The 16970-nt window shown below is 48.2% G+C and overlaps 1 protein-coding gene across 1 annotated transcript in view; it reads right to left on the bottom strand.

Moving 5' to 3' along the window:
* Positions 1–3390: 3390 nt before the first annotated feature.
* Positions 3391–16970, bottom strand: part of Ninl (ninein like) — a 77335-nt gene continuing 63755 nt past the window's right edge. The window contains exons 17-24 of the mRNA XM_059261598.1: positions 15165–16250; positions 12311–12415; positions 11924–11993; positions 9877–10035; positions 9073–9186; positions 7994–8161; positions 7393–7506; positions 3391–3885 (exon numbers count right to left, since the gene is read on the bottom strand). Coding sequence (XP_059117581.1) covers positions 3694–3885; positions 7393–7506; positions 7994–8161; positions 9073–9186; positions 9877–10035; positions 11924–11993; positions 12311–12415; positions 15165–16250 — 2008 coding nt within the window. The 3' untranslated portion in view covers positions 3391–3693. The remainder of the gene's footprint in view (positions 3886–7392; positions 7507–7993; positions 8162–9072; positions 9187–9876; positions 10036–11923; positions 11994–12310; positions 12416–15164; positions 16251–16970) is intronic.

Genomic DNA, 16970 nt, shown 5'->3' on the forward strand with positions numbered 1-16970 from the left:
TTGGCCAAGTGAAGGTTTTAGTAGGCCAAAGGTGAGGCTGAGCCTTCTTCAGGAGCTGGAGGAGGCTGGAGGAGGCTGGACAGTGCTGAGCAGGTAACTTACACTGTGTAGATGAGCAGCATCCTTGTAAGGGCCCAGAGGAGACCTTGGCACTGCTGGTGCCCTGCCTTAGCCTCCTAAGTGCTAGGATTACAGTCTTGAGCTGCCACGCCTAGCTTCAGCTCTCAGTCTGGTTTTGGATTCTTTTTGATGTTGCTGGTTTGTTTGAGACAGGCTCTATGTAGCTCTGGCTATTCTGGAACTCACTATGTAGACCAGGCTAGCCTCGAACTCGCAGAGATCTACATCTCTGTCTCCTGAGTGCTAGGATTTGGTTTCTAATTTGATTTCATTTATATAGAGAATATATTTTTAAAATTAATTTTAAAAAACAATTTTTATAAATTGAGAATTTTATACAATATGTTTTGATCCCATTCACCTCCTAAATTTTTGATTAGTATATACAGTATTAGATATCATGATGACAGAACACACTTGATACTACTTCAGTCTGTAATTTTTTGAGACTTGTATTAAGGCCCCAAACAAGGTCCATCATGGTAATTGTTACAGGTTTATTTACTAATGCTGATTTGGGAGTGGAGTCAGTTTTCTGTAAATGTCAGTTAGCTGATCATGTTTTCAGTCCTTAACCAATCTACTTTGTGTGTGTACACGTGGTTGCTAATGCACATATATGTAGAGGCCAGATATTGAGTGTTGGATGTTTTCCTCAATTGCTTTTTTTTTTTTTTTTTTTTGAGATAGGGTTTCTCTGTGTAGCCTTGGCATGTTGAGTGCTGGATTAAAGGTGTGCACCCCCATTGCATGGCTTTCACCTTATTTTTTCAGCTAGAGTCTCTCACTGAACCTAGAGCCTACTAATTCAGTTAGACTGGCTGGAGAGTGAGCTCCAGGGAACCTCTTGTCTCTACTTCTCCTGGGATGGGATTACAGCCAGATTTTTATAAGGGTTCTGGAGATCTGAACTCAGGTCTTCATATCTGTGCAGCAGGAGCTTTACAGCTGACGCATATCTCCTGCCCTCTCACCTTGTACTTCAGTTCCAGGCAGAACCCAAAGTAAAGAAGTGCACCCACTGGGAGGTGGTTTTCTTTTTCTTTCTTTTTTTTTCCTTCTTTCTTTGAGACAGGGTTTCTCTGTGTAGCCCTGGCTGTTCTGGAACTTGCTCTGTAGACCAGGCTGACCTTGAACTCACAGAGATCCACCTGCCTCTGCCTCCCAAGTGCTTGGGATTAAAGGTGTGCACTACCACCACCACCCCACTGTGAGTTTTGACAATGCCTATACTGGTATTGTAGGAAAAAGGGGCTGGCTAAAGAAATCCACCCTGACCCTGGAGCCCAGAACTAGGGAAAGATGGCTCAGATCGGGGCAGAAAGAAACACAGTTTGGTTCAGTCAGATCAGAGCCATCTCTGCCCCTGGCCAACTGACTTGTGAAACCAACCAATCACAGAGCAGGATAGTAGAATCCTGGGCCCAGGGTTGACTCCACCCCCTAGACTTCCTGTGTAAATCGCCCTGCCTAGTCAGTTAGAAAAAAAAAAGGCTGTTCTCTCCATCCTGGTAGAGGCAGCTACTCTCCTGGACTACTCCTTTCAAATAAATCTTTTTCTCAAAAGAGTTTTTTGGGTGTGAAGATCTTCATTCACTGACATAGAGAAGATCCTTGCTGAGACATCCCCCAGTGGACAAAATAAGGGAGAGCTGAAAGAGTAGGGCAAGGAGGAGCTGAACAGACCTTTGCTGAGATCTTTTCAGTGGACACAGCAAGCTGAAAAGTAACACTTTGCTCCGGAGGAGCCCGAGGAGATATCTACATTTCTGCAGGGGTTTCCCCTTTCACAGAGTAAAGCAAAAGAAGCAACATCTTAGGCCGGAGAAGCAGAGCTCTGCTAGGAAGCCCCCTTAAGTGGGGGCTGAGCAAAGCTCAGCTGTAGAGGCTCTCCAGGAGAGGAGTAGGATTGATATATCCTGCGGTGAGACCATCCCCCATCACACCAGGTATACCTTGACTTTCCTGAGGAGTCAGGATACCCTTCCCTGCTGAAGCAGTTCCAGGCCTGACTCTCCGGAGAAGTCAGGAAAATTTCCCTTCCAGGGCTGGGCTGCTGCTTTGCAGTTCCAGCCATCAGAGCTGTGCTAAACAGCTCTAGGTGTCTGGGACACCTTCAGGGCAGAGCTGTTGTTCTGAGCAGCTTGAGATGTCTGGGATACCTCACCCTCCAGGGTTGAATTGTCTCCTTGCAGCTCAGCCATCAGAGCTGTCCTAAGCAGCTCAAGGTGTTGCCTGACTCCCCAGGTATTCAGGATACCTTTCCCCAGAGTTGTTGCAACCAATTTACCTTCATTTTTGGTGCGGAAACCCGGGACACCAAATCCACAGAGTTGCAACCAGTTTACTAACAGGTATAAGGCAACTATACTGAGACTAAGTATTTTACTGGTTAGTAAAACTAGACTCTTTAAGAGCATTCCCTTCTGGGGTGAAGAGCTGACTGGAGTAGAGAATCTTGTTTTTTTGTTTTTCTTACTATTGTAGCTCTGGCTGTCCTGGAACTCTCTGTAGACCAGGCTGGCCTCAAAGTCAGAGATTCGCCTGGGATTAAAGCAGTTGTTGTCAACCTTCCTAATGCTGTAACCTTCTAATACAATTCCTCATGTTATGGTGCCTCCCACATAAAATTATTTCATAGCTACTTCAAACTGCAATTTTGCTTCTGTTATGAGTTATAATATAAATATCTGATATGTGATCCCCAAAGGGGTTGTGACTTACGAGTTGAGAACCACTGGATTAAGGCATGTGCCACTATACCTATCCATCCCTGTTTGTATTTTTATTGGAAGAGTCCAAACGCTGTCTTCATGCTTGTCCATCAAGCACTTTGTCCACTGGACCTTCTTCCTAGCCCCATAGTGATAAATACAACTTTTTACTTATGTGTGAATAATTTACAATTTTAAAAAACTTAAAGAGTTAAATAAATTTTAATAGGAAAGAAGTTATTGAAAATACAGTAACTTTTCATATCACAGTAGTAAACCAAATGGTCATAATTTAGGTATATCTCAGTTATAAAACTATACCTTTTTTAAAAAAATATGTACAATTTCCAGTGTGATAACATTTCTGTAATGAGATTGCACTTGCATCAACAAACACTGCTATCCCTGAGCCCACCACCTCAGATGCCTCCCTCCCTCCCACCTCTAGGAGCAGCAGAGGACTGCTGGGGGACGCCCTCTTCCTGGGGTGTACTGACCCACACAGAGAGCTCTGATGACAGAGCCCACCCAGATTCTGACAGAGCCCACCCAGAACCTGATTCTGCATTTCAGTCTTCCAGCCCAAAGCACAACACTCAAAATGCTCAGCCACTTTCTTTCTGCTGCTCTTTGCTGAGAGCCTGTCTTTCAAACTTGGGGACTTAACCCAGGGTGTTACCTAGACTGACTTCCCAGCACCTGGCACATAGTAGACATTCTTTGAATGCTTGTAGGGTGAACAGGACTCAGTCCTTACGTGTCTAGGAAGTGTGGCTAGTGAGCCATAGAAAATTATGGCATCAGAGTCGCATTATTTGAAAAGACATTCCTTCACATGAACTCTAGGAATCAGCAGCTTCTACACAGAAAGTGACGCTGGTGCCATCTTACTGATCAGTTTGTTGAGAGCTCGAACTTTTTCTTCCAAGACACAGTTTTTCCGCTCAGCACCTCGCTGCTTCTCTTCTGTGAGCTGAACAGCTTTCATGAGGTGGGCATTTTCCACATACAGTTCCTTGAGCAGCAGATCAGATCTGGTGTTCTTCTCCAACTAGACAGAGGAGAGAGCCACACTTCCTGTGATCTGCTGCAGGCTGCTAGGCCAGCCTGCCCCTCATCCTCTGCTCCAGCCCTACCCTTGGCGTTCTTGACTTCTGACACACATACATACTGGATACAATGACAAATTTCTGTTCCCTGACATAAGGGAGAAAAGTGAGAATCTGCAGAACTATGTGGAGAAAACTTAAGACAAATTTATGACTGTCTTTGCCACAAAATGAAAACCCTGCTGTTAAGTGAAGAAACAATGAAACCTTCAAGTTTCCAGAACACATGTCTATGAGCTCTGCCATGGTGATGCCATGTGGGACACACTGAGTCATTACAGCCACCCTGTAGCTAGGTGTGTGAGCCAGTTACTAGGTACAGGGAGTCTGGACAGGTTTCAGTGATGGAAACCGACATCTCCAGGCAGTGGCCCTTGCTGTGTCCTTGTTCAAAACACATAGGCACAGAGATCTGAGCGCTGGGCTCCAAGAGGCCACATGGAGTACATGGACATAATCACTGTGCCTACTCTGGCAGAACACGCTAACAATGGAGGCAGCCGGAAACAAACGTGCAAAGGAACCGGAGCAGTGTGTGCCATTGTGGTGGGATGAACAGGGTAGGGCCTCTCTAAGGACAGAGATAGGAGTAAAGTCAAAAGGCTAGTCAAAGCCGGCGTGAGCACTGCAGAGGAAGGACGCATACAGAGGCCCTGTGGCTGGCACTGCTTGGGGACAGCTATGGTTCCACAGACTTGGAGTAGAAGTGAGAACAGGCTGGGCCTGTCCTAGATTATTCTTGTGTGAGTAGCAGCTTTTAGCTGGTGCCTAGCCTTGGATGGCTCCATGTTATAAAGCAACAGCCTCGAATGGAATTACTGTGTTTGGAATATAAGTGGCAAGAAAAGCATGGCTGTGTCCTGTATATTCAAGTAAAGAAGCCATCTGCGGCACACCAGGAGGCACCAACTAATGTGTCAGAAACACCAGGCCCAGGAGCTCAGCCACTCCATCAGTAACCCCTTGCCCGAGACTAAAGGGAGCAGCAGTGCAGGGCTAGCATGCAGCGGACACACTTCTAGTCATGAGGTCCCTCAGCCCAAGCCTCATCCAGGAAAACTGCCACAGGGGAGGAATCTTGCCTTTTTCCCGGGCTGCAGTTCAAGCGTAGTTTTTCTTGCATGTGACACTGAGCTAGCTCAAGCTGACCCTTGGCCTCTACCTGACCTGACACACCTGCAGTGTCCAGCTCTGTGCCTGCACTCCTTGTCTGCCTCACTGTCTCGCTCTTCTGTACACCTGTATCAGCTCCATCTTCAACTTCAGGACACCCCCTGAATGCTGCACAGTCTGACCTGTTCTTTCATCCTGTGGCCTACATGTTGGTAGATTATTGTGTGAAATGCAGTATGTAGTACAACAGTTAATATTAAGTCTGCAATAAAAGAACCTATGATTGTCAGTGGGCAGTTACCATGGGAAATCAGAAGTACTTGTCAAACTGTAGCCAAGGACAGGGATATAGCAGCTTGTGAATTTATGACTAATCTAATCAGTTCTGACACTGTAGAAAGACAGAAATGTGTCCAAATGCTTCTGACATGTGACATTCATGACAAGGAGGCAGAAGGGCTCAATTATGTAATGTGGAGCAAGGCAAAGGAAGGGAACTCTATCAGCAGAATTTTGTGTGTGTGTGTGTGTGTGTGTGTTTAGGTGTGTCTGTTGATGTGTGTATACAATCATCTGGAGGCTAGAGGTTGAAGTCTGGAGTCTTCCTCAATTGCTTCTTTTTTATTTTTATTATATGTATGTTGTGTGTCTGTGTGTGTGAGTACAGGCATAAGTGCTGGTGCCCTTGGAGGTCAGAAGAGGGCATTGGATCCCCTGGAGCTGGTGTTAAAGGCAGTTGTCTGCCACCCAACTTGGATGTTAGAAACCAAACTCCAGTACTTCTGTAAGAGCAAGCAGTGCGCACTCTTAATTGATAAGGTGTATTGCCCTGTGAGTTCGAGGCCAGCCTGGACTACCAAGTGAGTTCCAGGAAAGGCGCAAAGCTACACAGAGAAACCCTGTCTCGAAAAACCAAAAAAAAAAAAAAAAAAAAAAAAAAAAAAAAAAAAAAGGTGTATTGCCATCCCTCCTTTGGCTAGGGCTGATTGACCAGAGAACTCTAGGAATCCTGTGTCTGCCTGCCTCCCACACTTTACCAGCTGAGCTGTTTCCCCAGCCCTTTAGAATTTTTGTTTTTTTCAGCACATCTTACTTGTTAAGACTGTTGTGATTTAAAAGCTGGCTTCTGCCCCTGGGCTGAGTGCAGACAAGGGAGGATGAAGGAAGCCAGTTAGGAGTAGGTGGGATGACAAGTGGCTGGCTTTGGTGTCCAAGGTGAAGCTGAGATATGATACAAGGTGTAAGGGAGGAGGTGGCCACGGCCCCAAGGTCTCTGGTTGAGCCAGCAGCTGGGAGGACTGGTATGTAGGCAGTAACAAGATTAGACAGTGCCAAAAAACATGTTCATAAGAGGTAGGGCAGGTGTAGGGCATTAGGTAGCGAGGGGTCAGAAGCATCAACAGCGTGTCCTGTGAAATATGCAGCAGGGACAGTGCTGTGAGGTTAGGGGAGCTGAGGCAGGGAGGTCCCTTCAGCAGGGCAGGCGTGGGAAGTGTGTAGCAGCTACAGAATTTGACCAGAATTAACGTTTCTTAGACAAGAGATAAACAGGTGAATACAATGGGTTAAGTGGAAGTGAGGCCACATTGTAACCGGAGTCCAGGAGACAGTGAGGTTGAGGAGGAAGATGCAGAAGAGGATAGATTACACAGGGTGACTCTGGACTAGATCCTTCCACACAGCCCATGAGGCCTGTGAAGGAAAGGCACACATGTCTCGTCCTGCTGGATTCATTTAAGGGTCCTTTGGGTACACCATATACCTCATCCACAGGGCACCCAGCACAGGAGGGTGTGTTTCCCATGCTGCTCTGTGATCACAGTGCAAATGCCTTCCCCCTCTAACATACAGGATAGTCTGACCCAGTAGAGAGCCTTGCTAAGTCCACCTGGCTCCTGCCAGGGATAGCACAGCCTCTGAGTGAGTGGCTCTGCTCACCCTCCTTGACCCTCCCTCCAATCTCCAATCTTCAGAGTATGAGTAAGGACTAAAGCTGAGATCACCTGTGCTATCTAAGGTCTGTCTCTGCCTCTAGAGTGAGATCCCTCAGACAGCCTTCACAAAGAACCTGTCCTGGGTTAGGGAGGGGCATCTGATGACTGATAAGCCAAAGGATGAATGAATAGTGTCCACCCTGAGAATGGCAGCCACAATTTTGGAATGATATACAAATACAGTATGACATGTATTGAGAAGTCCATCTCCCTGGATTAGCAATTACTAAAGAAAAATTATGCACTTTCTGCCTGTGCTTCTGAATGAACCCTTCCTTCATGGATCTCTGGAAACAGAGCCTTCCTGGGCCATAAGGAGGAAGGGCAAGAGGCTGTACTCACCTGTTCTCGAAGCTCCTCCACCTTCTCCTGGAGCAGCCACTCCACATTGCGTAACCGAGCCTCAGCATCCTCCACCTGGTCCTCCTTGGCCTTCAGTTGCTGCCTGTATTCTTCCTGCACAGAAGTTACACACACCAGTGCTTGTACCACAAGCAGTGCCCCTGGGTGGTTTTTTAAGTGAAAAAATGACTAAATGCACAAATCTGAGCATGATATAGATGATCAGCTAGCTGCGCAGATATCAGCAATGTCTCCCAGGCTATATATAGTAACCACCTCTTTCTCTAGTTCATGGAGACACTGTAGACCACTCTGTCCTCAGAATCTTAATCATAAATGACCACTACCCAATGAGTTTCCACAATGATGTCACTCTTCACCAATGATGACTATGATGGTGTGATCTGAAGACAAACTGAGTTGGGAGGACCTGTGGACCCTGGCTGGAGGGGCCATTAGGGTTGGTTGGCTGGCTTCCTAGTCTTCAACTATGACCCTGATCTACCCTCAGCTTCTATTAGATGTCCCTTTCTATTCCATATTCCTTGTCCTTAATGCCATTTCCCAAGCAGCTAGCAGGAAGTGGCACATCCCTACTCACCTGCTGTGCATTTAGGCGTCTCCCAGCCTCCTCCTCAAGGTTGAGCAGGTGCTGTAGCTCAACTACATGAGCTCTAGGAACCAACTGACCCATTTGCTCCTGCAGGTGCTTGACGATCCGGCCATGCTGGGACTGTGCAGCCTCCAGTGACAGCTGGGCACTGTGCAGCTGTAAGGACAAGTTTTGGCATGACTGATAAATGCAGAGTCATTATCAGACATAGTGAAAGTGTTAGTGTTATAACCTCTGTTAAGGTCACCCTGGAGAGGACATAAAGGCCCACTCCCTGTGCTGTGGGACCTGCCTGTGTGTGTACAGCAGTCTTCGGGGACTCAGAACTAAGTTCCCACTAGCCACAGTGTCTCCATGCAATGTGGTAGGGAAAGATTGTGTCTGGAACCCTCAAAACAACGGCTGCTAGATCAGGTTCTGTTCTATTCACTATCCATCATGACCTACTTCATGTGACCAGAGTGAGGTACAGGCCATGTGAGCCCTGCCTGGTTTCCTTACTCAGGGAAGGGATTTCATGGTCCTGAGACTTGGCTATGGCTCAGGTCCTAGAGTGTGATTAATATACAAGGCATTGAGGACATTGGGGACAGGGATGGAATTGACTGCAGCATAAGGTCCTAAACCCAGGGGACCAGAGCCACAGAGCTCAACATGGCTATGAGCAGTCTCTGCTATTAAACTATGCATAAGTTAGCCAACTCCTTCAATCAAGCAATTAAAGGTAAGACTGAAACACAAGTTCAATAAGTGATGCTGGATGCTTTATCTGAAACACAGAACACCCTTGACAGCTCAGAGCACCGGCTGCCACAGTCCGTTTACCCCCAAGATCCCAGAGACAGGAGTGAGAAGCCTAGCTCTATCAGAGATCGTGTCTGAGGCAAAGCTGATCTGTCCATGTTACTAACAGAATGGGGATGCCTCTGAGCCCAGTGAGTTCCTGGTCAGCTGTGGAGCATCTGGCTGGCCCAATAACATCTTTGGGCTAGATCTGTCAGCCTCCTGTTGATACTTCTCATAGCTTAGGACTAGACCAAGTACTTCCAACCACCTCATCTACCCACCTGGTCTTGACTTTCTTTGAGGCTTTCTGTCAGCTCTGCCTGTGACAGTCGTAAGCCCTGGCATTCTTCATTTACACGTTCAAGTTCAACTTCAAGGTTTTGGATTTGGACACCCTGTTTATAAGAAACAACAAAAAAACCCAAAAATATTTTCATAATCATAAGCAGAGCCTGACACACAGACACAGAAATAAGAAAGTTACAGACTGCAGAATTTTTATCTCCCATGACCCTGAGAGCCTGAGGCCCACACCTAATTTCTTTACCCTCTTCTATCCAAGTGCACATCTACTGTGAGCTTGTATCAGAAAGCACATAGTGTCCTGCAGTTATGGAACCTGGATCATTCCCAAACACTGCTATTTGAGAACATGGTATCTAATGGCTGCGCCATCATTTACTCATTCACCTACTGCTGATGTTCAAATTGATTCTGGCCCTGCTTTTCTATTATAAACAGGACATCAATAAAAACACTTCCAGCCAAATCCATAATGCTTTTAGGTACAATCTTCACAAGCAAAATTACAATGCCAACACACATGGACACTCTCAGGCTCTTGCTATTTACTTAAGAAAGCTGGAGACCCTCACCAGTTGCTCTCCTGTCTCCTGCAGTAACACAGTTTGGTCCCTTTCTACATCCTGGTGGCTTTGCCAGAGCTGCTCGGGCTGACCCATTTCTCCAGGGCTCGCCCTTTACTTCACTTTTGGGGGTACCCACCTACCTCCTTGGTCTCTACCACCCAGTAGGCCCAAAAGACAACCTTCCAACCACTCCCTAGGTACAGCCTGGCCTCTGACCTGCTGCTCCTCCCGGCACCCTGCATCCTCCAGCTTCTGCATTAACAGCTGGATGGCAACACGATTTTCCTCCTTCTGGGTATGGAGGGCAGAAGTGTCCCCTTCCAGCTGAAGGATCCTGCAGTTGAGCTGTGACAATTCATCTTTGTATTTCTGAGTCTACAGTAAAAAGAGTTAAAACATATTTAAAAAAAAAAAAAGCCTTTAAACAGCAGCTCAATTCAGATCATTCCAGAGTTTCCCAACCAGGGCTGACTTTTTCTCCCTGTGGGCATCTGGCACCTCCTGGAGACATTTTAAGTAATCAAAGAAGCTGGGCAAGTGGGCTGTACTTGTACACAGAAGGCAGGAGATGATCCAACCTTAGCAGCCAGCAGAGCTGAGAACTAGAAACCCTGCTCTGTTCTGTAAGACAAGAGACAACCCAGGCCACCAGCGGTCATTATATACCATAGCCACCAAACTACCCTTCTGATGCCTTCTAGTCTTTATCATTCTTCTGGTCTGCAAGTCAAACAGGTAACATAGGACCAAACAGCATGGCACCCTGAGGAAGCAGCTAACAGAGACAGAATAGGGACAGCCTGTGAGAGAACAGTCTCTTCCAAAAGCCAGTGTCACGGAGAAAAGCAGGTATTCTGGCTCAATTAGAGCTAATGAGTCACTGCAGAAGACCATGCTTACATATCTGTACCCAGCAGTGTCCCCTGGGTCCTTGTTTGCCATGTGACTAGACATGGGTCCAGTGAGGAAGCCACCCTGAGCTTCCATGAGTCTCCATGGGATGCATGGGAAGAAGTATCCACCTGACCCTCTTGGATGCTGACCTCTGGTACCTTTGCATAGGACACTCCTCAGAACCTGGCCCCACAGAGAAGTGCCATGCCCACAGACCTGCATGTTAGGAATGCTATTGATCACCTCAGCTATCCAGTCTTCTCAGCTACATGATGGTGCTGGTCAAGGCACATCACCAGAGATGTGCCAGGCTCATTCTCTAACCCCTTCACTATGCAAACAAGACAAAGTGGCTGGCTTATGCCAAAAAAAAAAGGTCTGATAGTTACATGCAATATGCCAGCTGCTTACTGTGTAACTTTTGGATCACTGAAGCCATGTGAGTATGACCTGAGCTAGCAGTTAAGTCTCTTCGGCATTAGAGCAAGATTGCGTTTAGTAAAAGATGCACCTGTTGGGAACACACCTGCTGAAGTGTTTAAGAGCACAGTGTCATGATACGACTCAGAAGAACACACACACAGGAAACACAGATATAGCAACAATGAGAAACTGTGGCTACACAGAAAGTCCCCAAAACTCACCAGGGAAGGGTGATGTGTGACAAAAGACAACCCCAAAGGCCACACTTGGTATAGTTCCACTTACATTACACTTTGAAAGGACATTTCTGGAAGGGAGGGAAGACGGGGGTTGCCAGGTGGGAAAGCTGGCATGGCAGCTAAAAGGTAACAGGGATTCCCCAGTAGGAACACCAGTCACATGTCTTCCAAGAACATAGGCAAAAGTCTACTCAGTTGATACAATTATGCAGCATCCAATCCATAAGCAGCCAATGAGGACAGGTATGAAAACTGGGGGATCTAAATATGCTCTAAGAATCTATCAATACTGTACTTTGGCTGGCATTGTTAAGGGCTGAGGCATGTCCTCCCCAAAATTCAAATCTTGAGATCCTAACCATAGCACCCCAGAGAGTTGACTAGATTTGGAGAGGAGTGCTTTAAAGAATAACTGAGGTGATACTGGAGTCCTCGTGAGAGGAGGTGAGGACACAGATACTCACGGAGGGACTACCATGTGGAGACTGAAGGAGACTGGATGGCAGTCATGACTGCTAACAGTTGGGAGAGCTGCCAACCTAGGGAGGGGCCTTCGGATCCTCGCTAGGGACATGAGGAAGAGAGCTGGGGTCGCCTGCAACTGGAACTTGTAGGGAAAAAATTCTCTACTCTTCTTTCACTAGAGAGAAACCACTTTAAGACACTAAGAAAGGGAGGTGGCACCTTCATGCCAGTCAGTATCCAACCTGTGTGCCAAGCTCTTCCAGGTCAAAGCAGGCCTGTTCCTTGTCTGTCTTCAAAACCTCGATTTCCTGCCTGTTAAAGAAGCAGATTAAAAACATCACGTCATAGCTTGGGCTCAGCCCTGTCCCAGCTCCGACTCACTGACTTGCAGATGCCCATAGTAAAGGCTGGAGAAAAGCACAGTGGACCACCATCAGGCTGTGCTAGGCTCTGCTCCCCTCCAAACACTGGCAGCCCCAGTCCTCAAGTGCCATGTGGGACATTTCTGCAGAGCCCCGAAGCCTGCACATCTTCTCACAGTCCCCCACTGACCTGCCCCTCCTAAGTTCATTCTAGAGTATCAATAGGCTGCAGGACACAGGTCTAGGGAACCATGAGGCCCACCTTACCTCTGTGTTTCGTTTCTGCTCTCTGAAGTTTCTAGTTCCAGTTGAATCCTCCCCAGGTCACTTTTCAACATGAAGTTTTCTTCAGAAAGCCTCTGAAACTCAGCCCTGTGGTTAAAGTTGAAGAGGCCAGTTGAAAGCTGGAAGGGGTAAGCTGGACACAACCTCACAGCCAGCTCATTGAAAACTGCAGGCTGCATCCCCTCTCAGGAGGAGACAAGCACAAGGGTATTCCCTATCTCCAGGGGAGCAAGCTCTGGTGTGTACTCCCTGAACGTCAGGCCCTTTGAACCATACCCACAACTCCTACACGTACTCAGCTCCTGGACTAGGCAGACACCTAGAGCCTGTGAAGAGCCAAGTCACTTGGAGTGTATGCCATCTTCACAGAGGCCATACTCCAAGGGCCCCAAACCAAACAAAAAACTGGAAGCTGAACTGAAGCTGTGGGCAAGCAGTATGCCTCAGAGAGCTGGGCTGGCCCATAGCACAGGATCTGTGTCAGCACCACTATCAGGAGGGCAGAGAAGCTATACCCTAGGCACTCACACAGCTGGGGCACAGAAAGAAGCCCGGGCCGTCTCAGGTGAGTGGTGTCCCACTTCTCTGCAAAGGCAATACAGAAAAGCACCCTCTGCTGAAGCTCTCAAGATTCCTTGTGGTTAACCTCAGGTAAATGTGAGCACACAGAGATTAGCAGACATGTGAAAAGGCCACCAGGAATGACAGCAGAAACAACAAACGGACCCCTAATCAGATCCCCAGGAACTTCAGACACTAGCATTACCAGAAGTCAGGGTACTGAGGACAATACTCTACACCGCACAGACACCTGCTTAAGAGGCAAAGGTGTGGAGAAACACCTGTAGATATCTGCAGGAAGAGCGAGCCCTTTGGGTACCATGCAGGTAGGCCTGGAGGGTGCTGGGCTTCTAGCCCATCAAAAATGTCCGGGGTTTGTATTGTTTTTTGCTTTAAATATTTACGGAGGAATACATTTCAATCTATTTTATTTATAGGTTTTTTTTTTTCTTTTGAGACAGGGTTTCTTTGTGTGGCCCTGGCTGTCCTACAATTTAATTTATTTATTGGTTTTTTTTTTTTTTTGGTTGTTGTTGAGACATTTATTTATGACAAGGTTTCTCTGTGCGGCCCTGGCTGTCCTGGAACTCACTCTGCAGAGGAGGCTGGCCTTGAACTCACACAGACCTGCCTGTCTCTGCCTTCTGAGTGCTGGGATTAAAGGCATGCGCTACCACACCTGGCAAACTTCAATTTTATTAAGAGAACCTTTTTTACTATCTAGGCTGGCACCCCCTCTCCTTTTTCTCTCCCATCTCTTCTCCTAGAATTCTGCATAGAAGAATGTCAGCTAATAAAAGTGACAAATGAGGCTGGAGAGATGGCTCAGTGGCCTACTATGTGCCACTAGCCCAGACTCCCTGCGACGACCTACAGCCTGTCTAGAGGAGCAGTGTGCTGAACTGAGGGCTGAGGGCTGATGGGCCACTCACGTCTCCCCCTCCCTGACCATGAATTCACAGGGGCTGGGCTCTATTTTAAAGATTTATTTATTTATTATGTATACGGCATTCTGCCTGCATGTTGCCTGCATGCCTGAAGAGGGCACCAGATCTCACAGATGGTTGTGAGCCACCATGTAGTTGCTGGGAATTGAACTCAGGACCTCTGGAAGAGCAGCCAGTGCTCTTAACCGCTGAGCCATCTCTCCAGCCCTATTTTGGTGAATTCTTGGAAGATAGTTTCCTGCTGAAAGGAAGCCATGTCTGCTTTCTTAAGCTGTTTATATAGTGACATTTACATGTCTGCAATCCCGCTTTATTCATTCATTTTGGTGCTGGGTATAGAACACAGGGCCTCACACATGCTAAGTACATGCTATGTCACTGTGCCATACCTAAACCCCAGTGAGCAGTTCACCTTTTAGTGATAATGGTTGTATCATTCATATGTGACCACGCACCATCCTGGGACAAAATGTGTGCCTACTGTGTGTCACCAGCCTGGGCTTCCTGTACTGACCTGTAGTCTGTCTCTACATGAGCAGATATCTCCTTGGTGCCCTGGTGGAGGGATGGTGGGAGTGAAGAGAAGTATAAATGGTTCACAATCCTGTGCCTGCAAATTCCCCTCTACTGCCAAAGAAGGAGCCAGAAGGCTCTGGAAGCCATGGCCTGTAGCTTAGGCGAGCCTTCCCAGAATCCTTGCATCTGTGATAGAATTGGTACCCATCCATATCTCAACTCCTGGCCATCTGGCCAACAGACCAAAACCTCAGCCTCCTTCCCACGGAGGATATTCCAATGACATCAGCTACAGAAATATTTACAGCTCTATAGTAATGTTCCCCAAACCGGACAGTGCTCAGGCCAACCCAAAGCACTGCAGCCAGGGGCCCATTCCACAGAAAGCCTCATTGGCTGCTGCCTAACAACTAGCATGGTACCCTGTTGATTCACTTTCATCCAAGAGCCTGGCACAGAGGCATGCTGCACCCCAAACCCCTGCTTCTCTGAAACTCGGAGGTAAGAGGGTTCAGACAACTCACAACTTATGTGAAGCCTCCAAAGCATAGTCCTCCTGAGGTGAGATGTGGGGACACCAGAGCCAGCTCAGCTGCCTCAGAAAGGCCTACTCTTCTTTTCTTGACCCACTTGCTGACACCCAGGGACCAGGGGAGACAGGAGACAGGAGTGGGCTTGTGATTTCTGCACAAGTAATATTAATTACACAGCCACACTGGCGGTCAAGAGCTAGAAACTGAGGGGACTGTACAGTGGTCACTAGGGCCAAGTCTGAGGGGTTCTTCTGCATTTTATCACTAGCAGTGACAAACCTGTAATTGTCTCTGGAGTCTGCTTCTTTTTCAAGAGCCCGGACAACATCTTCCAGCTGCAGAAGTTTGCTCTTCACATCATTCATCTCACTCTCTGACATCACTGATGTCACTTTGGCTTCTGTCTCCCCGAGAATGGCAAGGTGCTTAAACTTGGCCTCTTGTGGATCTGGGAGCTCAGAGCAGAGCAGTGAGAGCCTCATGCTGGAAGCTTTTCCCCTGAACTGGAGCCAAGTCTCTTGGACACCCTCAGTATCCCCAGTTGGCTCCTCTGAAGCCTGTCCCTGAAACCCAAGAGGAGCTGGCTTCCTGTCCAGAGCAGTTGGGCCCAACCATGGCTCCAACATCTGGGGCTGAGTGGGCAAGGGCAGCTTCTGGCCCTGGCCTGGTAAGGTCCTAGCAGGAGGCTCTGGCTCCTTTAGGACAGTTCCCTCCTCAGCACTGAGTGGACCTTGATGGTTGTCTCTGACACCCAGGCTCTCCGAGGACCTTCTGGACACCGGGGTAGGGACTGGCCTTGGCATGGCAACTATATTACAAGGTTGACCAGGAAGTTCATTCCCCTTAGCTCTCTCTTGGCCAGGCCACTCTTCTGCTGGCGCCCCTGTCCTTCCATCAGGACTGACAGCTTGCTGGACTGGTGGCTGCGGCCTGCTGTCTGGACCCAGGGACATGGAGCTGGGTGTCCTCTCCTGCTGGTCACTCACCACAGCGGTTCCATCCTTCAGGAGAGCACGCAGTGCATCTGCCTCCCGGGCAAGTCCTTCCACCTGCTCCCTGTAGGTTTGCTCCAGCTTCTCCTTCTCCAGCGTGAATGACCTGCAGATCCGAGCTTGCTCTTCACTCATCACAGCCTGCAGCTTCAACTGCTGCCTCCGACAGTGTGCCAGGACCTCTTGCTCCCTCTCCTCCCTCCACCCCTTCTCCAGGTCAAGCTGAGCAGCCAGGTCCTTTACTCGCTGCAGGTGTGTCTGCAGCAGCTGGTCCTTCTCACACTGATGCTGCAGGGACAGACTCTCACAGCAGGCCGCATGCTGGGCTTCCAGCCACGACAGCTTCTGGTTCAGCTCTTCTTCTGCCTCTCTCCTGCAGAAACACAGTCACACACTGTGGGTTCTGCCAGCTGAATCCCAGGCCCTTCCGGAAACTCATGGAAGAAAAGAGCCACTCCTGCTCTGAGTGCCCAGCTAACCTCCTCCCTCCTTTCTGTAGCCCTACTCTGTGTCAGGATGCCCTGTTCCTTCCCTGGAGTCCTTTGTGGATTCCACAGCACAGAATCATTCACCATGTCTGACAGCTTAAAGGTAATTCCTGTCCTTGGGCACACTGCAAGTGCTTAATAAAGTTTGACTGGGGGCCTTGCACTGAGTGCTGCTGGGCAGCGCTGATACTGGGTGTTAGTGAGAAAGGGAAAATTGACCCATACTCAGAATTCCCCTTGAAAACTCTATAAGTGGTTTGGCCTGGGGTCTCATGAGCCCAGAGAAAGTGGAGAGAATGTAGGAGTGAGGGGAGGGCTAGACAGAAACGCCCAGCTTGGTGAGGCATTCTGTGCACCCTGGCAGGGGACATAAGTACAGTTGGACTAGCTGTGGCTCCACCTCCACGGAGAAGCTACCGGGTGCCCAGCTGAGCAGCTCCCCGGGAAGGAGGAGCCTGGCACATCCTGGATGCTGCAAGACAGAAGGCTCCCATGCCCCTGCCTTCAGGCGCCACACCAGGCCCCAAAGGAGCTTTGTTCCAGTCCCTTAACACAATCCTCATGTTTAAGAGGAGATGGCTTAAGGTTTGGGGAGAGCATGTGAC

This window comes from Peromyscus eremicus, chromosome 4 (assembly GCF_949786415.1).
Source record: "Peromyscus eremicus chromosome 4, PerEre_H2_v1, whole genome shotgun sequence".
NCBI lineage: Eukaryota > Metazoa > Chordata > Mammalia > Rodentia > Cricetidae > Peromyscus > Peromyscus eremicus.